Raw genomic sequence first — 25,790 nt, 5'->3', positions numbered from 1 at the left:
GGGCCACAAAGTGTCAGACATGACTGAGCACACACATACACACACACACTCACAAAGAATACAATGATGAATTTTCTTAAACATGAGAATTGCCAAACTGCTTTTCAAAACAGCTTCTATCACTGTTTCAGGAGCCTGTCTTATGTTCACACTGGGAAAGAGACATTGGCAATCACTTTAACTGCCTTCATAATCAGGAAAAAGGCATCCCTTTATTATCTTAACTTTCATTTTCTTTTTTTTTTTAATTTAATTTTTTAACTTTACAATATTGTATGGGTTTTGGCATATATCAAAATGAATCCGCCACAGGTATACATGTGTTCCCCATCCTGAAACCTCCTCTCTCCTCCCTCCCCATACCATCCCTCTGGGTCGTCCCAGTGCACCAGCCCCAAGCATTCAGTATCGTGCATCGAACCTGGACTGGCAACTCGTTTTATATATATTATAATACATGTTTCAATGCCATTCTCCCAAATCATCCCACCCTCTCCCTCTCCCACAGAGTCCAAAAGACTGTTCTATACATCAGTGTCTCTTTTGCTGTTTTGTATACAGGGTTATTGTTACCTCTTTCTAAATTCCATATATATTCTCTTAATCACTAGTGGGATTTGCTATCTTTTAAAATATCACTAGCCATTTTAATTTCTTCTGTGAATTGTTTGTTCATATTACTTGCCAATTTTTCTCCTAGGTTACCTTTTTCTTTTTTTTTGTAACAGCTCTCTGTATATTAGATGTTATACTTCTAATATATATATATTACATTTTTATGGTAAGATTTTATTAGCTTGCTGTCTTTTTAAGAAGAGTTTTATGGTGTATGTTATTGTACAGAAGTTTTCATAGAATCAAACATTTCATTTCTGGATTCTTTATGTTTTTTGATGTTCTATTTCTTGCTTAGAAGTTTTTCCTGACTCCCAAATAATAAAATATTCTCTCACATTTTTCTAGTACTTTCATTTTAGTTATATTATCTAAATCATTATTAATCATATCTCAAATTATTTTTAAAAATACATTTGCATGAGGCTTTTACCACTGGATTTACAGTTTAGTAGTACTATATTATTACTGTTACAAGAAAGAGTTAAAGGAGTTTATTATGTAAAATATCTGGATAGCCTAAAAAGCACTGGCCAGCGGTCCTAGCCTTTTCTCAATGTAACTTTTATTCAACCTATTATTTTTACCTTGACACCCCAAATCAACTGTCATCAAACATTACTGAAAATTAATATTCTGAATTATCACATTAGTTCTGCTCATATGCAATTCACTTTCATACTGCTGAGTCAGTACTTCAGAAAGACAATTCTCTTCATTCAGGTCTCTGCTTAAATATCATCTCTTTAAAGGGATTTTCCATGGCCATCCTATTAAGCCTCAACTCCCTCCATCCTTTTGTCCTGGTTTCTTTTTATACTTCTCACTACTACTTGAAAGATGGTATTATACAGGCTTGTCTATTCCTCGTTTTACCATGATAGTGGGGCCTTATCTCTTTCGCCAGTATATCTCCAGCATCTAGAACAATTCAGGTATGCTGAATAAATGACCATAAGAATAAATTACCAAAGATATTAATGTATTTAGAAAGATATGTCAAGACGTTAACATATCAAGTCAAAATCAAAACTCCTAGGTAAATCCTAAGAGTGATAAATCTTTAGTTGGTCAGTCACTGGCTTTACTGCCAGTAACCATGCGATAAGGAAAACAACAAATTAAAGATATGTGTGATTGACTCATCTAGGAACTGAATTTACTTTAAAAAATAAGGAACTTCCCTGGTGGTCCAATAGTTCCAATAGTTAAGACTTTGCCTTCCAGTGCTGGTGGTGCTGTTCGATTTCTGGTGGTTTAGTCACTAAGTCACGTCCTGGTGACCCCATGGACTGCAGCCCACCAGGCTTCTCTGTTCATGGGATTTCCCAAGCAAGAATACTGGAACAGGTTGCCATTTCCTTCTCCCGGGGATCTTCCCGACCCAGGGCCTGAACCAGTCTCTTGTATCTCCTGCACTGCAGGTGGATTCTTTATCACTGAGCTACCAGGGAGGCCCTTGATCCCCGGGGGGGGAACCAAGATCCCAACATGCTTTGCATGAAAAAAACCAGAACATAAACAGAAGTAACACTGTAACAAATTCAAAAGACTTAAAAAAAAAAAAAAGCATTGTTTAAAAAATGAAAATGAAATTTCTCCCTAAAAACTGAGGTATCCAGTTTGCCCATTTTATTTCTAAGTTTTATTCCTTATAAGCCTCCATGGGGACTTGTTAAATACATTAAAGTTTAGATAGTGGAATTCTAAGCAACCATTGAAAAAAGGTGTGGAATAAACATAAATACTAATATGAAAAGACATTTGGGGTAAAAGCACATGCAACATAGTCCCATTTTCAGAAAAAGAAGAAACCTATTACATGTGTGAGTGTAAACACACAGTCTCTGGAGAAATCTGTATCAGAACACTATTAATCTCTGGGTAATGGGATTAAATTGGATTTTTATACATTTTTCCTTCTCTGTATTTTCTCATTTCTCTAAAATAAACATGTTCCACTCATGTAAAAAGGAGTTATTCTGGTGGAGAACGTAACAGTGTGTGATGAAATGGATTTGTACCCAACACCCACATCGATCTCCTCATCCATCCTTGGGATGCCTTCCTACTCTGCAGACTGAAGGGCTAAACACTTAATTTCCCAGACTCTCTTTGCAGAAAACCTAAGACCTGGAGGAGACAGGTAAGGTGGAGCCACCTCCGTGGCGTGTGCAGCCATGCAGAGGTGGCGGTTTTCTGCTTTCCCACGTATGGTCACTCGTTACCTGTAGATGGTGCAGCAGTTCCCTCTCCCAGAACACAGCCACCGTAACCTGTTCTGATGTCAGGAACCCAGTAGAGAGCCCCTTGACACTGCAGCAGCAGCAGCTGCCCTGGTTGGCCAGCAATTTCACTACAAGTCATTTCTGGGGACCCAAACTTGAGCTCACGCCTCCATACCTTCTGATGACTTTGTAAGGAACTAAGTAGTTTCAAAATTCCCAATATTAATTCCCATTCCTCTTAAACTAGCTAGAGACGTTTATTTCCTGCAAGGAAGTTATCAATGATACAAAAAAGTGTCATTAACTTTAAAAATAATGTATATTACATAAATCTATTTCAGAATGTGGAAAGGGCATGTTAAGACTAACACATAAAAACATGTAGGGAAAAGGATCACTTTTGTTGTTGTTCAGGCACTAAGTCGTGTCCAACTCTTTGCAACCCCCTGGGCTACAGCATGCCTGGCTTCCCTGTTCTCCACTATCTCCAGGAGTTTGCTCAAACTCATGTCCATTGAATCAGTGATGCTATCCAACCCTCTCATCCTCTGCTGCCCCCTACTCCTTTGCCTTCAATCTTTCCCAACATTGAAATCTTTTCTAATGAGTCAGCTCTTCTCATCAGGTGGCCAAATTATTGAGGCTTCAGCTTCAGCATCAGTCCTTCTGATCAATAGTCAGGGTTCTAAAATGTTAACGTAGTCATCTCTGGTGGTAGAATCAAGAATAATTTTATTTTGCTTATCTTTCTTTAAGTTTTCTTTTAAGGGGAAAACTTTTAAAAGCCATTTTCCCCCGCTCAAACATAAGCAACAGTATAATCTTACAGGAAAAGAGCAATTTCTTAATGTATCTTGAAATGTTTGAGGCAACTAGGATTAGTAACTAAATGGCATTAATCTACATGTAATACCACAAGACACACAGGAGTATTCATCATGATCTAAATAGGGGAGCAAGTCCCCACAGCACATGATCTCAGAACAAATATTTGTCTATTCCAGTGACACAGTCAAGCTGACTGCTCTCTGCTAGAAAAAGGGCAGCTATCTTGGGAACTAAACATATGAAGTGAGACTAGCCAGTACCGCAGCTGTTGGCAAGCTTTCTTTGTTTAAAACAGTAGAAGTATATCCCTTACGACTGGCTATATTAAAAGGAATAAAACCAAATGGAAGTGCTTTTATCTACTCAATCACTAAACCGTATTTTAGACAAGAAAGGGCAAAAGTGAAATGAACAAATAAGACTTTCTTTTTAAAAACTTCAAAAAAAATTTTCCACATAACCAATGTTTATATATTATTGCTGCTAAGTCACTTCAGTCAGGCTCAACTCTGCAACGCCATAGACAGCAGCCCACCAGGCTCCTCCGTCCCCGGGATTCTCCAGGCAAGAACACTGGAGTGGGTTGCAATTACTCCTTATTCCTCTATTTTCTCCACTAGCTTCATGATTTAGGACACAGAAAAGGATAACATATTTCTTTATTCACTGCCAGAAATTATCATGCAGGGTTACAATGCATTTGCATTCATCAAAGAAGGAACCGATAAAATAAACCATTCTTAAGGTATGGACAGGCCTATCAAGGAATTTTATTAGAATTAGGTTAATAAGAAAATAACCTTATAGCTATTAATTCAGTGGCTTTATACAGCTAATTTTTTTTTTTTTAACTGGGGTATAGTTGCTTTACAATCTTAGTTTCTGCTGTGTAACATCATGAATCAGCTCTAAGTATACATATATCCCTTCCCTCTTGGACTTTCACCCCACTCCTCTAGGTCATCACAGAGCACCGAGCTGAGCTCCCTGTGCTATACAGCAACTTCCCACTAGCTCTCTATTTCACACACGGTAGTGTGGATGAATCACTCACAATCTCCCAATTCATCCCACACCTGACTCTTCCCCAGTCCGTTTCCACACATCTGTTCTCTACATCTGGGCCTCTATTCCTGCTCTACAAATAGGTTCATCTATACCATGCAAAGATGGGCACAATAAAGAACAGAAATAGCATGGACCTAACAGAAGCAGAAGATATTAAGAAGAGGTGAAAAGAATACAACAGAAGAACTGTACAAAAAAGATCTTCATGACCCAGATAACCATGGTGGTGTGATCACTCAGACATCCTGGAATGCAAAGTTAAGCAGGCCTTAGGAAGCAACACTACAAACAAAGCTAGTGGAGGTGATGGAATTCCAGTTGAGCTATTTCAAATCCTGGAAGATGATGCTGTGAAAGTGCTGCACTCAATATGCCAGCAAATGTGGAAAACTCAGCAGTGGCCACAGGACTGGAAAAGGTCAGTTTTCACTCCAATCCCAAGGAAAGGCAATGCCAAAGAATGCTCAAACCACTGCAAAACTGCACTCATCTCACACGCTAGCAAAGTAATGCTCAAAATTCTCCAAGCCAGGCTTCAACAGTACATGAACAATGAACTTCCAGATGTTCAAACTAGATTTAGAAAAGGCAGAGGAACCAGAGATCAAATTGCCAACATCTGCTGGATTATCGAAAAAGCAAGAGTTCCAGAAAAACATCTATTTCTGCTTTATTGACTATGCCAAAGCCTTTGACTGTGTGAATCACATAAATTGTGGAAAATTCTTAAAGAGATGGAAATATCAGGCCACCCTACCTGTCTCCTGAGAAATCTGTATGCAGGTCAAGAAGCAACAGTTACAACTGGACATGGAACAACAGACTGGTTCCAAATCGGGAAAGGAGTACATCAAGGCTGTATATTGTCACCCTGCTTATTTAACTTCTATGAAGACTATACATCATGCAAAATGTTGGGCTGAATGACGCATAAGCGGGAATCAAGATGCCGAGAGAAATAAAATAACCTCAGATATGCAGATGCACCACCCTTATGGAAAAAAGTGAAGAACTAAAGAGCTTGATGAAAGTGAAAGAGAAGAGTGAGAAAGCTGGCCTAAAACTCAACATTCAGAAAACGAAGATCATGGCATCTGGTCCCATTACTTCATAGCAAATAGACGGGGAAGCAACAAAAACAGTGACAGACTTAATTTTGGGGGGGCTCCAAAATCACTGTACACAGTGACTGTAGCCATGAAATTAAAAGATGCTTGGTCCTTGGAAGAAAAGCTGTGACAAACCTAGAAAGCATATTAAAAAGCAGAGACATTACTTTGCCAACAAAGGTCCATCTAGTCAAGGCTATGGTTTTTCCAGTAGTCATGTATGGATGTGACAGTTGGACCGTAAAGAAGGCTGAGCGCTGAATCAAGGCTTTTGAACTGTGGTGTTGGAGAAGACTCTTGAGAGTCCCTTGGACTTCAGGGAGATCCAACCAGTCCATTCTGAAGGAGATCAGCCCTGGAATTTCTTTGGAAGGACTGATGCTGAAACTGAAACTCCAATACTTTGGCCACCTGATGCGAAGAACTGACTCACTGGTAAAGACCCTGATACTGGGAAAGACTAAAGGCAGGAGGAGAAGGGGACAACAGAGGATGAGATGGTTGGATGGCATCACCGACTCTATGGATATGAGTTTGAGCAAGCTCTGGGAGTTGGTGATGGACAGCAAAGCCTGGCGTGGTGTAGTCCATGGGGTCGCAAAAAGAGTCGGACACGACTGAGCGACAGAAACGTACCATTTTTCTAGATTCCACATAAATGCATTAATATATTTTTTCTGACTTAATTCACTCTCTATGACACATTTTTTTAAATGTCACTTGATACTAGTTACTTTTGTTAAAAGAATCTTTCAATGACAAGTTTTTAATTTTCATGAACACTAATTTTAGATCTTTTATGGTCACTGCTTTCTGTGACCTAAGATAGTCACATGTTGTTTTGTTATAAAAAGCTTTGTATTTTAGCTATTCCATGTAGGTCTGGGATTCACCTCAAATTCATTTTTGTGAGGTAGGAGAGATCATGGTTCATCTTTTCCATGGGAATATTCAGCTTTTCTGGCTCCATTTGTTGAAAAGAATTTCCTTCTCTGTTGGATTACTTTGCTATCTCTGTCAAAACTCAAGTGACCTTATAAATACAGATTTGGTGGCTAAGTGGTAAAGAATCTGCCTGCCAATGCAAGAGACTGTGGGTTCAATCTGGGTCGGGAAGATCCCCTGGAGAAGGAAATGGTAACCCACTCCAGTACTCTTGCCTGGAGAATTCCCTGGACAGAGAAGCAGGGCAGGCCACAGTCCATGAGGCTGCAAAGAGTCAGGGACAATTTAGCAACTAAATGACAACAATGCTAGTATCACACTGTCTTTGGTCACTGGATAATACCTACTATAATACTCTTTGCATTGCTTTACAAAATACATAAAGTTGAGATACATGTATAGATCAAGATGAACCTAGAGTAATCCTTATGAAATCATTTTTAAACTGTATCATGGTTTTGAAAACACTCCATAATCACTACTGTATCCAAAGCAAAATGTATTTACTCATGAACAAACGCAGAACAAAAAATTTTATGACCTTTAATTGAAATTATGTATGAAAAATATTTCATCAATTTTACTACTCAATTTCCCACTAGGTTTCCTCATATTATTTTAAAAATACCACAATATAGTAAGCATAAAACCAATCCTTAAGCAGTGCACTTGGCTACTTGGGGATGTGTCTCTTATTTCAACAATGTTTGGACAGAACAGACCTAGGGACGCCCCCAAACTCCAGCTTTCGACTACCCTCCAAGCTTTTATTCAGTTTCAACCCTCAGAATCAGCCACTCAGTCTCCGGAACCAGCCAACTCTATTTTTTGAACTGAACTCCTTGTTACTGGAATAGTCATGAGTTCCCAGATTCACCTGATTTCACTGACAGAGAGACCATGGTTCACCACCTGTCAACACGCACCGGGTCTCTTACACTTACCTCTCTGGGCTTCTACACCCACCGCAACAATGTGGTTCTGGAGGGTGTGGGCCACTTTTTCTGTAAATTGGCCAAGATGAAGCACCAGGGACCCAGTGACTCTTGAAGAGTGCAAAACAATTGGGGCGGCCACACCCTCTTTCATGAGGTGCAGAAGCCATCCCAAGATGAACAGTGCAAAACCCAGGACGCTGTGAACCAGGCCCTTTTGGGTCTGCTTGCTCTGGATTCTGCCTGGGTGGACCCCCACCTCTGTGACTTCCTGGAGAGCTGCTTCCTAGACGAGTGGGCGAAAGAGCCAGAAGATAAGCCACCGCCTGGCTAACCTCCCCAGGCTGGAGGTCCCCAGGCTGGACTGGATGAGTGTCTCTTTAAGAGGCTCACCCTTGAGCACAGTTAGGAGACTCTGGAGCCCAGTAGCCTTTGAGAAGCTCCACTGGTGTCAGGACTTCTGCATAAAGCCCCTCTTTGCTGCCACTAGGCAGTTTTTTAACCACCCTGGGGCCCTCTTCCAAGCCTTGGACCAAATGGAAACAATAAAGCTTTTTGCAGCAACGAAAAAAAAAAAAAAAAAAAAAAACCTTAAAAAATTCATGTCTCAAATTAGAGGATGCATACAGTCTCTCTACTTATATTTAAATTTTTCCATAATAAAATACTAAAGAGTCATGGATCAATTTTATAAATGTACCTAGTAAAGAAAAAGTAGATTATTTCCTTTATAAATAGAAGTTTTATAAAATTTCCTTTAAAGTTTAACTTGAAAAAGAAGATTTAGAGCAAGAATACAGTATCATTTCATAAAATAAAGAACAAAGCAACTCTAAAAAGAAATAGCAAATTCCACTGTGGGCAAACTATAGATGGCTCTTATAAACTACTGGGCTGTACTAATTTTGTTCAAATTGGCAAACAAGGATCTTCTATCACCACCATCACCTGTCTTATAAAAAAGCAGATAATAGCCAAAATTGATCAACCTTTGATTTTTTATAAAGATACAGCTTAACAGCTTGAAAAAACATTGCCAAACTGAGTAACACCCAAAATCTTGAAGATTTCACAATTTGCTCTTCATCTAAAATTTTGCTTTGACGCATAATACACCTTCCTGAAACAATTCTACAATACATAAATAATTCCAAACACTGAAAAAAGTTTGCTAAAATAAAATTGGGATGTTTATTACTTTTTCTACTCATAGCAATGAAAATCACTAGAAATTATACTTTTGTTCTTTTCAAATGATCTGCTTAAAAATCAAGCTTTTTTAAATAATTGGTATAGAAGATAAAATCATTTTTAAATCTTCAAAATACTTAAGATACTATAAGATAGAAATATTTATTTTTTTTCATTAATGATGAGAAGAAAAGAGATTCAGTTTAATCAAGATCTGACATTTATAAATTTTAAGCATTTAACTGAGCTGGAAGATTGAATGAAAGATTAATTATAACAATTACAGGTAGAGAATAGCATTTGTCCATTTTCTACGCTCATTATGGCAATTATCTATCCAAAGAACCAACAGGAGTTCTCAGATCCAATGTTAAATAATGGAATTTGGGCCAGTGCTCTGAACACCGCTTTTATTTAGTACGCACCACATGCACATGATGCAGGTAGGGAGAGTTTATGAATCCATGCATTAAAGACAAGACAGACTGGTACTATTGCCAAACGTGCACTGAGTCAGTGAGAAAGTTGCTCAAGGTTCTTTATACTTAATGGTTTCCATGAAGATAAGTGCAGAAGCAGAAATGTATGCACATCCCAAAGCATCTTCTTCATTTGGTTTCCTGTGCTTTCTTTGCATTCTGCTTTTCTTTTGCCTAGAAATTAAAGACAGCATACAATAACATCTTAAAAGTATGTTTCAGTTCATATTAAAATGTGTCTAAGAGGACAGTCTTAAGCTAAAAGGATGTCTAAAGTATTATCTTTTATAACTTGAGACTCACAACAAACTCCTCCTGGACAATTATATAGTGATTCTTTGTCCTCAATAAAAACGATCATATTTGGTTTGCAGTTATTTCTTACCTGAAGTTGAAAATGTATTATTATAATGGTAATAATTTTAAGATAAAAATGTACTCATTCCATAAAGACATATTCATTCATAACTATTTCACAACAATATATTTACGTATGTGTCCACTTCTCATACAAACTGAGTATAAGAAATATCCTATATTGATTTCTACATATTTGAATAAATGAGTTTAACATAATAGTTTAAATGAGTTTAACTTAACTAAAGGATCACATACCCGGAATGTTGATAAACCTCACTGCTGCTAAGTCATGTCAGTTGTGTCCAACTCTGTGCGACCCCATAGACGGCAGCCCACCAGGCTCCCCCGTCCCTGGGATTCTCCAGGCAAGAACACTGGAGTGGGTTGCCATTTCCTTCTCCAATGCAGGAAAGTGAAAAGTGAAAGTGAAGTCGCTCAGTCGTGTCCAACTCCTAGCAATCCCATGGATTGCAGCCCACCAGGCCCCTCCGTCCATGGGATTTTTCCAGGCAAGAGTACTGGAGTGGGGTGCCATTGCCTTCTCCGGATAAACCTCACTAATATGACTCAAAAAACATTTTCAAGAGCTGTTCACTTGAAGCTCATAACAAGTACAGAGCTTGAACACAGTAATTATATTTCACTTTTCAGCAGAGCTAAAAGTGTTATCAAACTAATAACCTGGAAACTGTGTCAAAATGCAGACTGACTCAATAAAATGCCTGAGGATCTAAATTTCTAACAAACTCTCAGGTTATGCTAATTCTGCTGGCCCTCAGGTGACACTTTGAGAAGCAAGCTTTTACAAGACTAGAATATAATGCTCTTTACACTATGGCACTTGAATTAGAAAGGATCAAGTAAATTAAACCCTTGATATTATACAATTAAGGAAAAAACCTTCCTTGATTAGAACTATAATCTTTTTTTGTTCTGCACTAGGTAATAAAATTATTATACAACTGTATGACAAAACTGAGTGCTATGCCTTACAATATATTAAGAGTAAATACGTTGTATGTACCATATAGTTTCTTAAATTGTGTATATAAACATTTTCAATTAAAAAGAATAATTTGTAATTTGATGCGTATGATTTCTCAAAGAAGTTTTCTGTTTCCAAATAATAAAAACACAATTCCATTTTTGATGTAACTGGGAAATAAAATGTGTACTTCTTTTCTTAATGATGTCTGAATACACAGGTACCTTACTAGGATTAATAAGAATGAATTAACTGGTTAATAACAAATTTTACAACATAATTAAATAAGCAAAGACATGTAGAGTATTCATTCATGTATTAAAATATATAATTCAGATAAAACTAAAGGTAAGTTAAATAAAATAAGTTAAAAATAATTATATACTCTGACAAATAAGATCTCATTTAATCCCCAAGAATGTGAACTAAGTATGATTCTCAAATTATACATGAGGAAATAGATTCTATAGTAAAATAAATAACTTGCCTAAAAGCAACAGCTTATAATAAGTAACATTTCTGAGATTTAAACCAAAAGTTTGTATTCTGGCCTTTATTGAAAAATAAAAAATACTGTATTTCAAAATAGCATCGAAAAAATGTTCACGGTTCAGAAATATGTTCCTTCTATTTAGTGTGCTATTGAGATATTAAAAATTGTTGACTCAAGTCAGATAATTCTGTAATCATAAGTATTAACATAGATATTATTGTGAACAACTTAACTATGTTCTACCTTGTTTCTATTAAGGGCTAGAAAAAGTAAATTCTGTACATTAGTTATTTATTACCAATTGAATTATAATGTCTTTGTAAAATTTGGACAAAATTCAATACTGTGAGGTTGCTCTGAATCCCCCACAGTAACAAAATCCATGATTTTAAATTATGGTAGGTATTGGTGGCTGCTAAAAACCTGAGATAGAAAATGATTCAGAAACATATATAAAAGGTGGGATAAAATTTTTAAAGAATTATAAGTATATCTGAATCAGTAAAAGTTTAACAAGTGAAACGTTAATCTGCTGATTTTATTTCATACTTTAAGGAACAGATTTGATGTATGGCACAAGAAATTTTATAACTATACATTTTTATATTACCTCCTGAGCAGTTTTTATTTAACATACATCCAATGAACTAATCAGATAAGAATAGAAGCTTCATAGAACAAGAACACTTATAAGGCAAGATCTTAACCTAATTCATTAAAGGCATAGGCCCTTGGGAGAATCAAAGTCTGCACTCTTTATTATTTTGTAAAATGAACAGATTTTCACAGCTCAAATATTTCCAAGCCATCACAGGCAGTAAGTAAATGCCGCTGTTCCCAAAAACTGGATCCTGGACAGCTTTAGCTCTTAGCAACACTGCCAAGAGTAGCCATACCTTCCTGTTCGGTTGCTTCCACCCCTTCCACACTTCGTCCCTAATTTTTCTTTCACTTGGCATTGCAGGGAAGAAGGGTGGGTTTCAATGTAATAATCCATTTCTGAACTCTGCATGTAATTTTTTCTCAGAAGTGTTATTTATTAAGTAATTTTCACTGCTGAAATCTTTATATTGTATATAACTATAAAATTTAATCTTGATCTGTTGTTCTTAATTTTTAACATTTGCAGTTATCAGCAGAAACTGATATTTCAATACAATATGATTTTTTCAAAATAAGATGAACAAAAATATATTTGTGTACTAAAGAAGCTGATTCACTGGTAGAAATTAAAGCATCTAATTCTAACAACAGATGAGGGAGGAGGGAGGAGGGTTCAGGATGGGGAACACATGTATACCTGTGGCGGATTCATTTTGATATTTGGCAAATCTAATACAGTTATGTAAAGTTTAAAAATAAAATAAAATTTAAAAAAAAAAAAAAAAAAAAAAAAAAAATCTGAGGATGTGAAATTTTAAATGGCATAAAGTTAATATTTAGGAGCTACCCCTGTGCTTCCCCCAGAATCTCTTGCATGACTTTATTCTGGCACTTATCAGAATAATACTATACAGCACAGTACTATAATTATGTATTCCTATCCTCTCCCCAACTAGGTTGCTTAAGACAGAGATGTGTCTTATGTGTACATCTGTTGACTTTAACAGACTGCCTCAAACACAGTTTCAGTTAGATAAATGTTGGATAATCAAAACATCTCAAAAACTTTAATCAAATAATGAATCTGAATTCCCTTCAAAATCTATGCACATAACAGATGGTGCATATATATAAGAAATAAATATATCTCAATATTGCCTGTGCAGTATTAGTAGTCAAAGAACAAGAAAGTCAGTAACTACTCTTTCAGTAAAACAAATACAAATGAAGAACAGACTGGGTTGGTATTCCACTAACACCAGGCATTCATATACTGCCACCCTGTGTCCAAAACAATGTGAACTAAGGAATTATGGTTCTAATGCAAAAGTTGGAAAGTTGTTTTAACTGTGCTTTAAAAAAAAAATTATGGAAATATACTGTCATTAAAGTCAAATAAAAATGGTCCTATTCTTAAGTTGCACAAAAAAGTTTACTCATGGACCAATTTTAAAGCAAAATACATACATTTAAAATTTCTCTAAAATATTTGTCTGGTCCCTGATAATATTTATCTATATTTAATACCTGATATATCATATAATTTGCCATAGCAGTCTATAGTCTAGTATTTTCAACAGAGAAATATTTCAGTGTTTCATACAAAGAATATTAATATCTAGATACTCAGTTAATCAGGCAATCTTGAGGATTACAGGACCCTAATTGTTTCTAAACCTTTAAAAATTAGTTCACATTTTGGACTTTTATGATTTTTACTTCCTTGAGATACATGAACAGAAAAAAATCTATATGGGTAGAAGAGAAGATTTAGCAGTGTTCCTGCAACAATTTTACTTTTAATGCTAAAAGCTGAAGCATATGTTCAGGATCTTCCCTGAACATATGCTTCAGACTTCCTTGGTAATTCAGGCTTCCCTGGTAGCTCAGCTGGTAAAGAATCCGCCTGCAACGCAGGAGACCATGGTTCAATTCCTGGGTCAGGAAGTTCCCCTGGAAAAGGGATCAGCTACCCACTGCAGTATCCTCGGGCTTCCCTGGTGGCTCATACAGTAAAGAATCTGCCTGCAATGTGGGAGACCTGGGTTTGATCTCTGGGTTGGGAAGATACCCTGGAGGAGGGTATGGCAACCCACTCCAATATTCTTGTCTGGAAAATTCCCATGGCCAGAGGAGTTTGGCGGGCTGCAGTCCATGGGGTTGCAAAGAATTGGACACAACTGAGCAACTAAGCACAGTACATAGCATATTCAGGATCTATATAATAAAGTATATACAAAAACCTGAACACACATCTTGAATTATTCAGATTTCATGATGGTATCAAACAGTTGGGTTGAAATGTATCTGTGCTTCATTAACGTCAAAGTTAATAAGAAAAAACATCTACAATGTATTCTGGTCTTTAAGTTAACGGTCCAAAATTGTACTTGCCTGGTACTATCTTCTCAAAATGTGGTAAACTGACCAGCTTCATTAGAACCCCCTGGGAGAACTTATTACAGATTCCCTCCCTAAACCAGACTATCTGGGGAGGGGCCAGGTAACAAGTGTTATAAAGAGATCTACACTGTGTCACAGAAACCAATACAACATTGTAAAGCAATCATCCTCCAATTAAAAATAAAAAAAATAAATAAAAGTATCCAGTGGTCACTTTCAGAAACACTGATTTACTGTATAAACTTAAAAAACAACTACGCTTTATTTATTCAAAATTTTTCTTAAAATGCCTTATATGGAAGGAAAAAATCCTAGTAATCAGAATTTTTCACTAACCTGTAGTAGTGCAAAGGGTAATAGGTTGGGAATAAGGAAACCTATTTCTCAGGCTAGGTTATGCTTTTCCCCCTTTCAATGCTCATTCTAGTTCTAAACTCTCTGATAATTCAAATTTTTGCTAAATTAAATGAGAAACATCTATTACTTCAATAATTAAAATTAATAATTTGTTTTCAGCTAAAGAAAGAAAGACGTTTTAAATTTCATTCTAATATAGCACAATCTGAATTTCTAATATTAAGGACTCCGGAAAGCTAAAGCAACAAAGCAATTCCTTATTTTTATTTTGCAATATGACACTGACCCAGCATTTCTCAAGCTGAAAAACAAGTAAGTAAAAGCAAAGCTTCAACAAATTTTATCTCTACTCAAGTCAAGTAACATTTTTTGGAGACTCTAAATCTAATTTAAGTACTCACCAATAAAAGACTTACCTTTTCTACTAGTGGTATTAACTGCTGGTGTTCTGCTAAAGTCTTTAACAATTCCATAATGAATGGCAGATAATTGTGCTTCCTTCTGATATTTTCAATCTGAAAACAAAACACATATCAAACCACACTATTTTCACTAAGCTTCTGATATTTTAATTTTTGGATCCAGCTCAAAATAGAAATGAAAGAAAATCCTCCATTATCATAAAAAAGCATTAGAAATAATGAGATTTCCATTGCCACTGAGAATAAAGATTAATTACGATAAAATATGTGGAGAGAGTTCTCTGGGGTACAGCATCCTACTCTTGGCTTAGCAAACAACAGAGGCTTTTAAAAGTCTAATCTGAGATAATCTATGAAAACATAACTCATGAAAGCAAACTAAAAAGGCCTACAAGATAAATGAACACTTCTGCTACTACACCTATGCAAACAATAAGGCCACACTTAATAAGACCAGTTTTAGTGTGTGATTAAGAACAATCTTTCTTTGATTATTTTTGACCAAAAAGGGAATAGCTGTAGGGAAAAATCTGTGCTCCGGTGGAAAACTATGTATTGTCTACACTCTCCCAAGTTACGTGACTGCAGCCTGTCACTGTCTGGTAGAGGTTCAATTTACTTCCCTTTCCATAGGAAAAAAAAATTTTCCATCTTTTGCAAATTCATTCTGGCATTCCTACAGTTCATATAAATTTGAGCTTCTTTGACTTCTCCTTTGAACTAGTTGTGACATCTTACAGGTTTGCTCAATTAATGAAGTAAATAAAATTTTAGCATGTTCATTTTATACTGGTCTGAGAATTCTTTTTGGCTAAATTCTTTAGCCCCATTTTTGAACAAAGCATTCTCAAACAAAGCAAACATTCTAAAACTCAGTGTTATACTTAAGGCAAACATGAAAAATTAGTTAATTATGTAACAACACTACACCAGAATACATAAATAGTAGGCAGTTTTTTAATACCACATAAAAGAGAAGATAACATTCAAGCTTTCATCCCTTACTTTCCTGTCTCTGTGAATTTGGCCCTTCTTTTTCCTGTCTGGAACACTCTGGAGCCAGATCCTACCACCTCCACATAAAGAAATCCTACTTGCCCAGGGTCCATGTATTTTAACAATCACATTGTTGGCTGTTAAGTATGTTACAAAGCAGCATTCTCACACTATGGTAAACAACAGAAAGAAGAACAATCCCTGCCCTCAACTGAGCTTCAGATGAAAAGCTGCTTTTTCTACTGTGACAAACATGACAGATCACCTAAGTACTGTTTCCAACGTCCTACAAAATTAAAAAAGTTTCCTTCACTCTTCTCCATTTCTGAAAAAAGTTTATCAGACAGACTGCAAATGAAGAAAAATAACATAACTGAAGATAGGCTTGCTCAGTATTTCACCCTGAGTTATACAATGGTTGACATAATTTAAAAATTTTAAAACCCTAAAAAAAATTGGAAAGAAAATTTAAAAAATGAACCCAGCTATGTACTAAATTGGAGACAGAATGACACCAGGAGAAAAGTTTTCCAAGTGAATTTTAAAATATGCTAGTTTGACTGCACATTCAAAATGAAATATATCCTCAGGAAAAAAATTACGAGAACACTTCTCAGTTGTTAACACTACTAGCATTGCTATTCTGAACCTTTTCATACATATATACATATACATATAGCACAAAGCAAGTAAGTATATGTTAATGCTGATAGAAACCAAGATTTTCAAATGAAAAGACACAAATGCTTAACTTCAAATATAAAGCCCTTTAATCCTTAGTTCAAGTATTAACATGAATTCCAATTGTATTTTCTCTTCAAAGATAAAAAAAGAAACTAGTAAAAACGTATTTCTTAGCTCTGAAAAGTCCTGGAAATAATGAAGAATCAATATCGCTAAGCACCCTGAGCAACCAATGGTTGCTAATGGTTTCTAAACACCATTTCTCACCAAAAGCACTCAGGACTTCTTGAAAAAAATGGCCAATTTCAACTCTGAAGCAGGAAATGCACAAGATAGAGTCTGAAATATCTTATCATGCTAGAAAGCAAGGAAGCTATCAGACATGAAGACAGTCACATCCAAAGAACTTGGGAGATAGCCTGATGTGGCTCCTAACGGTCAAAGACGGGGTAATTTGAGCATTAAAAATAACTGCAGTGAACATTAGCAACAGATGTGTTAAATATCTGTTCATAATAATAACTTGAAGAAAAATAAAAAGGAAAGAAACCTTACTAGTTACCTCTGTAGGGCGCCAGGCGAATCAACACATTCTGAAAACATGTAAATAATGGGGAGAAGAGCAATCAAGCAGTTCACATCAAAATACACTACACTATGTTAAAACATTAAGGAACAAAAGAAAAACACCTACCTTATATCTTTTTAATTTCTGTACTTCCTCTTCAATAAGCATCTGATTTTTGGCAACCTCTGACTGAATAGCACTTAACATATTACTGCCCTGATCTGTATCCATGGGTTCCTCCTTGGGGAAAAGAAAAAGAACCAGCACACCCTAATAACTGAGGCTTAAGTCTAAAACATTTTTAGATGATAAACATAGTACAGTCATTTCCCAATTTTGATCTTAATATTGGTGATGGAGTATCAGCTTAATAACTGTAATATTAAAGGATGAAAGAAATACTTATTTAGGGCCTATAAGTAAGCATAAGGAAGAAGTAGTATTTCTCCCAAATTTCTGTGTTCTATAATATGTATGAATTTTTACCTAAAAACCATCCATTGTATAATGTACTGAATTGCTACAATCTTCTGTTAGCTATAAAATAAATGTGCTTAAACATACTCAGGAAAATGTGATCAAAGAAATGTAAACAGAAGTCTTTGTCTATTACTAATTCTCTTTGCCAATCATATTTACTGGGAAGATAATCATCATAAGGAATAATAAAGATTACATGTGACTCTAATGTGCCCAATTAATTCTGTAACAAATATATTCTAACTTGCTTAATTATATAATTAAATTACAGTAAATAGTTAATTGTGAACACTTGGCACCCCACTCCAGTACTCTTGCCTGGAAAATCCCAAGGATGGAGGAGCCTGGTAGGCTGCAGTCCATGGGGTCGCTAAGAGTCGGACACGACTGAGCGACTTCTCTTTCACTTTTCACTTTCATGCATTGGAGAAGGAAATGGCAACCCACTCCAGTGTTCTTGCCTGGAGAATCCCAGGGATGGGGGAGCCTGGTGGCTGCCATCTATGGGGTCGCACAGAGTCGGACACGAATGAATGACTTAGCAGCAGCAGCATTTAGTACATACTATTTGTCTGTCACTTTTTTGAAGTGGTCTGTATATATATATCATCTCAGTTATTCTTCACAACAACATTTAAGGTAAAGACTATTATTTTCACTTTACATGAAGAAACTGAGGCACAAAGAAATACACTCAAAATCATACTTTCACTAAGTGGCAAAGGCAGGAGCTGAATTTAGGAAGCCTGACTCCAGGGTGCATTATCTTAACCACCACTCAGGATACTTGATTAAATCTGTATTTTAAAAAAAGAAAGGAAGGAAAGAAGAAAAGAAAATAGTTTCCCTGAGAGAATAACTAGAACTTTGTACATAAAACACATGGCCACAAACCTCAGCAAGTTGTCTTTGTAACTCTGCTATCTTCTGTTCATATATCATTTTTCTGTCAGACACAATGGCCATTAAGTTAAATCGAATTTCACCTTCACTGTACCTAAGAAAAAATGACAGTTTATAATGTAATAAAGAAATGTAACACTGTTATAATTAAGATAATCTATTCTGATTACTCCCTTATTCTCTGGGGTAAACACAAATCTACCAATTGGCTAACCATAAAAACTGACATTTTAAAAAAGCTTTTGTAAAGAAGAGACATTACAACCAATATCACAAAAATACAAACAATCATAAGAGAATACTATGAAAAATGATATGCCAACAAATGGATAAATTCCTAGAAACAACCTTCTAAGACCGAATCAGAAAGAAATAGAAAATCTGAACAGACAGATTACTAGTTATATAACTGAATGAGTAGGGTTTTCCCTGATGGCTCAGTGGTAAAGAATATACCTGCCAACGCAGGAGATGTGGGTTCGATACCTGGGTTGGGAAATCACCTGGAGAAGGAAATGACAACCCACTCTAATTCTCTTGCCTGAAAAATCCCATGGACAGAAGATCCTGGGATTGCAACAGAGTCAGACATGATTTAAAGACTAAACAACAAACAATAACAATAGTTGAATCAGTAATCAAAAAAAAAAAAAAAAATCCCAACAAACAAAATCCAAGACCAGATAACTTCACAGGGGAATTTTACCAAACATTTAAAGAACAGCTAATATTAATACTTATATTTCTCAAACTATTCTAAAAAAAATTAAGAGGAGAGAATACTTCCATACTCATTCTGAGTATGGCATTACCCTGATAAAAAATCAGAGACACTTCAGATAAAATTACAAGCCAATATCCCTGGTGAACACACATGCAAAAACTCTCAATAAAATATTAGTAAACTGAATTCGACAATACACTAAAAAGATCATACATCATGATCAACTGGGATTTATTCTAGGGATGTAAAGATGGTTCAACATACACAAATCAATTAGTGTGATAACTGCATCAACAAAACAAAGGGGAGAAATCACATGATCATCTCAATAGAGGCAGAAAAACTATTTGACAAAATTCAATATCCACTCATGATTAAAAACTCTTTAACAAACTTTGTACATACGGAACATATCTCAACACAGTAAGGGCCAAGCCTACTGCTAACTGCTAACATCATACTCAATGGTGAAAAGCTAAAAAGCTTTTCCTCTAAGATCAGGAACAAGACAAGGATGCCTACTCTCACCACTTTTATTCAACACAGTATTAGAAGTCCTAGCCACAGCAACCACACAATAAAAAGAAATAAAAAGCATCCAAATTGGAAAGAAAGAAGCAAAACTCACTATTTGCTGATGACATGAAACTAAATACAAAATACCCTAAAAACTATCAGAAAACTATTAGAGCTATTAATAGTTTTAATAGCTAATAAAAACTACTGCATTTCTATATACTAATAATGACTATCAGAAAGACAAACCAAGAAAACAATTCCATGTACAATTACTTCAAAAAGAATAAAATACCTAGGAATAAAGTTAACAAATATAGTTAACCATATCTACAGGGTGAAAACACACTGAATAACTGAATTTATCAGCAGAAACCATGGAGACCAGAAGGGAGTGGCATAACATTTCTCAAGTGCTGAAAGAAAAGACTATGAACCAGAGATAAAGTAAACTTCAGAGTAAAGAAAATTACTAGAGAGGGACAGCATTGCATAATGGTAAAAATGTCAATCCACCAAAATCAAATAGTGATCATAAGTGTTCATGCACCAAACAACAGACCTGCAACAATATATAAAGCTTTAAAAACTGATAAAACCAAAATTAGAAACAGGCAAATTCAAAACTGTCTCTATTTGCAAATGATCTGACTATCTATGTAGGAAATGCCAAGGAATTCACAAAAAGCTTCTAAAGCTGGTGGGTGAGTTCAGCAAGGTTGAAGGATGCAAGACAAAGAAAGAAAAAAAATTAAACTTTATTTCTATACACTAACAATGATCACATGGAAATTAAAAATTAAAATACAGTATCATTCGTTATCAGTCAAAAGAACATGATCTACTTGGGATATAAATCTGAAAAAATATGTATGGAATTAGTATGCTAAAAACCACAAAATGCTGATGAAAGAAATTAAAGAAGATCCAAGTAAATGGAAGGTCATATCATGCTCATGGATTGGAAGCATCAGCTGAGTTTAAAAAAAATACCAATTCTCCTAAAATTGATGTTTGACACAATTCCTATCAATAGCCCAACAAGAACTTTTGTAGATACAAAATTACACTATAATTTACATGGAGGGCAGAATAACTATAACAGCTAAAACAACTTTAAAGAAAAAGAATAAAGTTGGAGGCATCAGTCTATTCTAAGACTTATAATAAAGCTACAGCAATCAAGACTGTGAGGTACTTGCAGAGAAGAGAAAAACAGATCAGTGGAACAGAAGAGTGAACCCAGAAACAGACCACACAAATGTGCCCAACCGGATTTTTTTTTTTTTATAAGGGTGCAGGAGCAGTTCAGTAAAGGATAGCCTTTTTTAACAAATGGTGCTAAACCAATTGAAAATATGAAGCAAAAAAATGAACCTTGACCTAACTTCACATCACACAAAAATTAACTCAAAATACATCACAGACTTGTACGTAAAATATTATCCTATAAACCCTTAAAGAGAAAAAGGGGAAAATCTTTGGGACCTAGGTCTAGGCAAAGATTTCTTAGGTTGGACAACAAAAATACATATTGGGAAAACTGATAAACTGGGCTAGACTGGAATGGAGAGCTTTTACTCTGTGAAAGACCACGATGGGAGGATGGGTCGATGGGACTGGGATAAACTGTTTTCAGTCAAGTGTCTGAGGAAGGACTGGTGGTATAAAGAACCTCAAGGCTCCACAGTCAGAAAACAAACAATTCAGTTACAAAAGAAACAAAAGGCATGATCTTCAACATTAGTCATCAGGGAAATGCAGATTAAAACCACAAGGAAATATCACTACCCACCTATTAAAATGGCTAAGAGAAAAAATTTTGACAAAACCAAATCCTAGCTAGCTTGTGGAGAAACTGGATCACTTATACTATACTGCAGGTGGAAATGTAAAATAAAATAGTACAGCCACTCTGGAAGAGTTTGTCAATTTCTTTAAAAAAAATCAAACATGCATTTACCATACAGCTAGGTATTATCTCAGAGAAACAAAAATTTATGTTCACATAAAAATATGTACACAAATGTTTACTGCAGCTTTATTCATAATAGCAAAAACCAGAAAATAATCCAGATGTCCTTCAATAGGTGAATGGGCAAAAAACAATAATAATAATAATAATAGACTATCCATACCATGGACTCCTACTCATCTATAGAAAAGAAGGTACTACTGATAATACTAAACATCCTGGATGAATCTCCAAAGAATTATACTAGGTGAAAAAAGTCAATTCAAAAAGGTCATATATTTTATGATTTCATTTATGTGACACTCCTAAAATGACAAAAATTATAGAACTAGGGATTAAGGATGGGGGGTGGCAGAGCAGGGGTGTAGTGGTTGCAGCTATAAACGGGCATCATGAAGAACCACTGCGGTGATGGAATTCTCCTGCATCTTGACTGTATCAGTGTCAGTATCTGGCTGTGACACTGGACCACAGTTTTACAAGATGTTCCTCCAGAAGGGTAGAGGGTACACAGGATCTCTCTAATTTATTTTTATAACTTAATGTGAATCTATAATTATCTCAACATAAAAATTAATTTAATAAAAAAGACAGACAGTCCTGAAACAATAAACTTCACAAAATAACTGTATAAAATATCTACCTGAACAGAGATGTGCATATTTAGCTTCTATGAAGACAAGATAACTTATTATTATGTAGAATTTAGAAATTTTTCTGTATGATTTCCTGAACACATTAATCCAAAGAAAAAGTTCAGTAAGTATTGTTAAAACAACAATAAAAAAAAAAGCCTTAAAGAAATGTTTAAAAATGAGGACATTCATTATGCCAAAGAGATAAGCTGAGCATTTACTTTTGTATCCTTTTTTCTATGACTGGCCTCACTGCGCTGATCCAATCATCTTGATTGCATGCACCTAGGAAGAAATGCAAAAGCATTTACTTCAGATTTGACATCAATATTATTTCAAAAGTTTATTCAAAGTATTTTTTATTAATATTTTGGCAAATTCATTATAGTAAAAAACTTTTTAGCAAAACTATGTTAAGCTTCAACTCTTACTTTCTCAGGAATGATTAGGGGGAAATGATAAGTTATCATAATTTGCATTGTCACATTATTGTGTCCCTTAGCGGTGCTAGACAAATGTTTGAGAAAGTAATGAATTAGGGAATTATTTCATTAAAACTCTTGTCTCTGTGAGATAAGGATGACTGCCTTTCATATTACAGATGATGAAACTGAGGGCTAAGAAAAGCCCGCTCATATGTTAGTGACAAAATAAGGATTCAATCCTTATTTGACTCCCCACCATCACAACTATAGAAAAAAAAATACTGAAATCTACACACAATGCAAAACTGATTTTACCCAGTTATTTTAGTCCTCCCTTTTTACCTATATTTTAGCATGGCCACCAGCTGTGTAGCAAAACTGGTCGTTCTGTTTTATAGTTAATGTCCTTTATAGCTGATGGATCCAATGAATAGAGAATGGCTGACCAGACAGATGCCAAGAGAAAAAATGCAGAGATCAGATCAACCCTCAACCAGAGTGAATCAACTTCTACATAATTAAAAGAACATTCTATTAATTTTCTTTAAGAAACATAGAAAAATAAATATTTTTAAACATGTAAATCTGCATTAGCTGAACTACTGGTTCCAGGCATGGGTGTGGGCAGTTAAGAACAGAATAAGCAAAATAAAACTGCAAATTTTATTTTTTAATCTGGAAGTATAAAGTTTTGTGAACAGCAAATAACATTCAGTTCAGTTCAGTTCAGTCGCTCAGTCATGTCCGACTCTTTGCAACCCCATGAATCGCAGCACGCCAGGCCTCCCTGTCCATCACCAACTCCCGGAGTTCACTCAGACTCACGTCCATCAAGTCAGTGATGCCATCCAGCCATCTCATCCTCTGTCGTCCCCTTCTCCTCCTGCCCCCAATCCCTCCCAGCATCAGTCTTTTCCAATTTCATAAAAACAGGTTTCCCTGAACTTAAACCGAACTTTAAAAAGAGAAAAAGAAAACTTAATGAGGTAAAATACGGAGTTAAACTTCTTTTGTGGGTCTGTTAGTTCATTACTAGATCAGAACCACCTCAGCCTCACTCAATAACCATTTATCATGAGCTCAAGGCTGGAGCTGGGGTGGGATCAGGACAAATCCACCCTTTGGCACAAAGGACAGCACAGTACTGCACTATTTAAATAGAAGCTTTGAAGAAAAACATTTCTATAGACTGTTGAACACTGAATTACAGAGATTCTGAAAGATCTAAATTCAAGGGAAAATATTTTACCACAGATGACAGGGATGGGATCATATTTCTTATCAATAACAAGTTAAGTTCACTGAAAGAAGTAGTTTTTAAAAGTTAACTGAAAAATCAAAAATAAATTATGTAATCTAGGGACTAAAAACACTTTTCTCATAGGAAAGAATTAAAGGTCCCAATGAAACTACAGTAGTCAACATGTCCTCACTGTCTATTACTTAGTTTCATAAAGGACTGAAGAGCTTAAGGACATCACCTCCCCTTTCAAAACCTACACAGCACTGGGACTGAAACAAAGGTGAACATCTAATCCTTTTTTCTTCATCAAAATGGAAATGCCAGAAATAGGAACCACATTACCTAAGTCAATCGGTCCTTCTCTTAATCCATCTAGTTCATACAGTCTTCCATTAACAGGAACATAACTGACAAAGTGAAAAGCATCTTCTTCTTTTGCTGCTGTCTTAGCATCAAATTCAAACATTTGCTGTCTACAGGGAAGAGAAAAACAATGAGAAACAAATCGGCAAAGATAAACCAGCAAATATTATATTTAATATAAAGTCCCTTTACCTGGCAAAACTGTTGTGCACTTGTCGGATGACATCTGAATTACTCAGCGCCAAACCTTTCATCTGAAATAAGTTTTAAAAGTAGCCTATTAAAATAAGAACCACCACAAACATGATATTTTAGGAATAATAAGATTGTACTCACAGCTGCATCAAAACTTTGTGAAAATTCTTTAAACTCTGATAATGTCTCTCCTAAATGGACATCTTGATGTGTGCAGTTCAATAACACACTTACTATGGCTTGAGTAGCACAAGCATTATTAATTACCTATAAAATATAAAAGGAAAAATATTATCAATGTGTTTAAAAAAAACCCAGCTTTCAACTGGTGACACTGACCCCTAAAATATGAAAAAAATAATAGCTTCCAAATTTTACTTAATATAGTATTAGCATAAACATAATAAACATGAGTAATTTCCATTTTTAATCTATTTTCAGGAATTTTATGCAATTCTGGAGCTGAATCAAATAAATTAAATGAACTCATAATTGAAGACTAGTTAGAGTAATGAAACCAATCTTTCCTGCTCTAAAATATACCTGATAAAACCAAAAGAGCCTATCCTTCCCTCTTATTCACTTCCTAATAAGCTTGTCTCTACCTACAAATATTCAATCCAAATTTCAGAATCCAGTGCAAACTCTAACTTACCTGTGTAATTTTAGAGAAATTATGCAACAATCTATATTAGTTTCTTCCCTCATTTGAATTCCTAAAAAACGACAGCACATACAGCAGTAGTATACTGTCCACATATTTTTCAATGCAATCTTTACAGCCCTAACCTCTAGCTATTAACTATTTATTTAACAAATTGTGAGGACCTTACATTCTACTGAGAGAAGAAAACATTCAAATAGCACTTCTGTGCCAAGTACTTTTCTAGGCTTCTTTTAATCCTGTCAGTCAACAGTTTAAGAAGAAGGAGTAATATTATTATCCTCATTTTACATTTGTGGAAGCTGAGGAACAAAGAGGTTAAGTAACTTGCCCAGAGGGCACAGAGCTAAAAGGCAGGTGATCCGGTGTGAGAAATCCCTGTACTTAGCCAACACTGG

The 25,790-nt window shown here is 35.5% G+C and overlaps 1 protein-coding gene across 6 annotated transcripts in view; it reads right to left on the bottom strand.

Annotated features, from left to right (window-relative positions):
* Nucleotides 1-9,315: 9,315 nt before the first annotated feature.
* UCHL5 (ubiquitin C-terminal hydrolase L5) overlaps nt 9,316-25,790 on the bottom strand; it is a 42,449-nt gene continuing 25,974 nt past the window's right edge. For 2 of the 6 annotated variants that reach the window (XM_055581834.1, XM_055581837.1), the window contains 9 exons: nt 24,870-24,995; nt 24,726-24,787; nt 24,513-24,643; nt 22,724-22,787; nt 18,644-18,746; nt 18,068-18,250; nt 17,396-17,509; nt 15,016-15,114; nt 9,316-9,572 (listed from right to left, as the gene is read on the bottom strand). In XM_055581834.1, the coding sequence (XP_055437809.1) occupies nt 9,528-9,572; nt 15,016-15,114; nt 17,396-17,509; nt 18,068-18,250; nt 18,644-18,746; nt 22,724-22,787; nt 24,513-24,643; nt 24,726-24,787; nt 24,870-24,995 (927 nt within the window). In that variant the 3' untranslated portion in view covers nt 9,316-9,527. Of the gene's footprint in view, nt 9,573-15,015; nt 15,115-17,395; nt 17,510-18,067; nt 18,251-18,643; nt 18,747-22,723; nt 22,788-24,512; nt 24,644-24,725; nt 24,788-24,869; nt 24,996-25,383; nt 25,568-25,790 lie in introns of those variants that run through there. The other 4 variants (XM_055581839.1, XM_055581835.1, XM_055581836.1 and 1 more) reach the window with 4 other exon arrangements.

The sequence above is a fragment of the Bubalus kerabau genome, chromosome 5 (genome assembly GCF_029407905.1).
Source record: "Bubalus kerabau isolate K-KA32 ecotype Philippines breed swamp buffalo chromosome 5, PCC_UOA_SB_1v2, whole genome shotgun sequence".
NCBI lineage: Eukaryota > Metazoa > Chordata > Mammalia > Artiodactyla > Bovidae > Bubalus > Bubalus kerabau.
The sequence above is the reverse complement of the archived record's forward strand: the minus strand, read 5'-3'. Positions and strand labels throughout refer to the sequence as shown.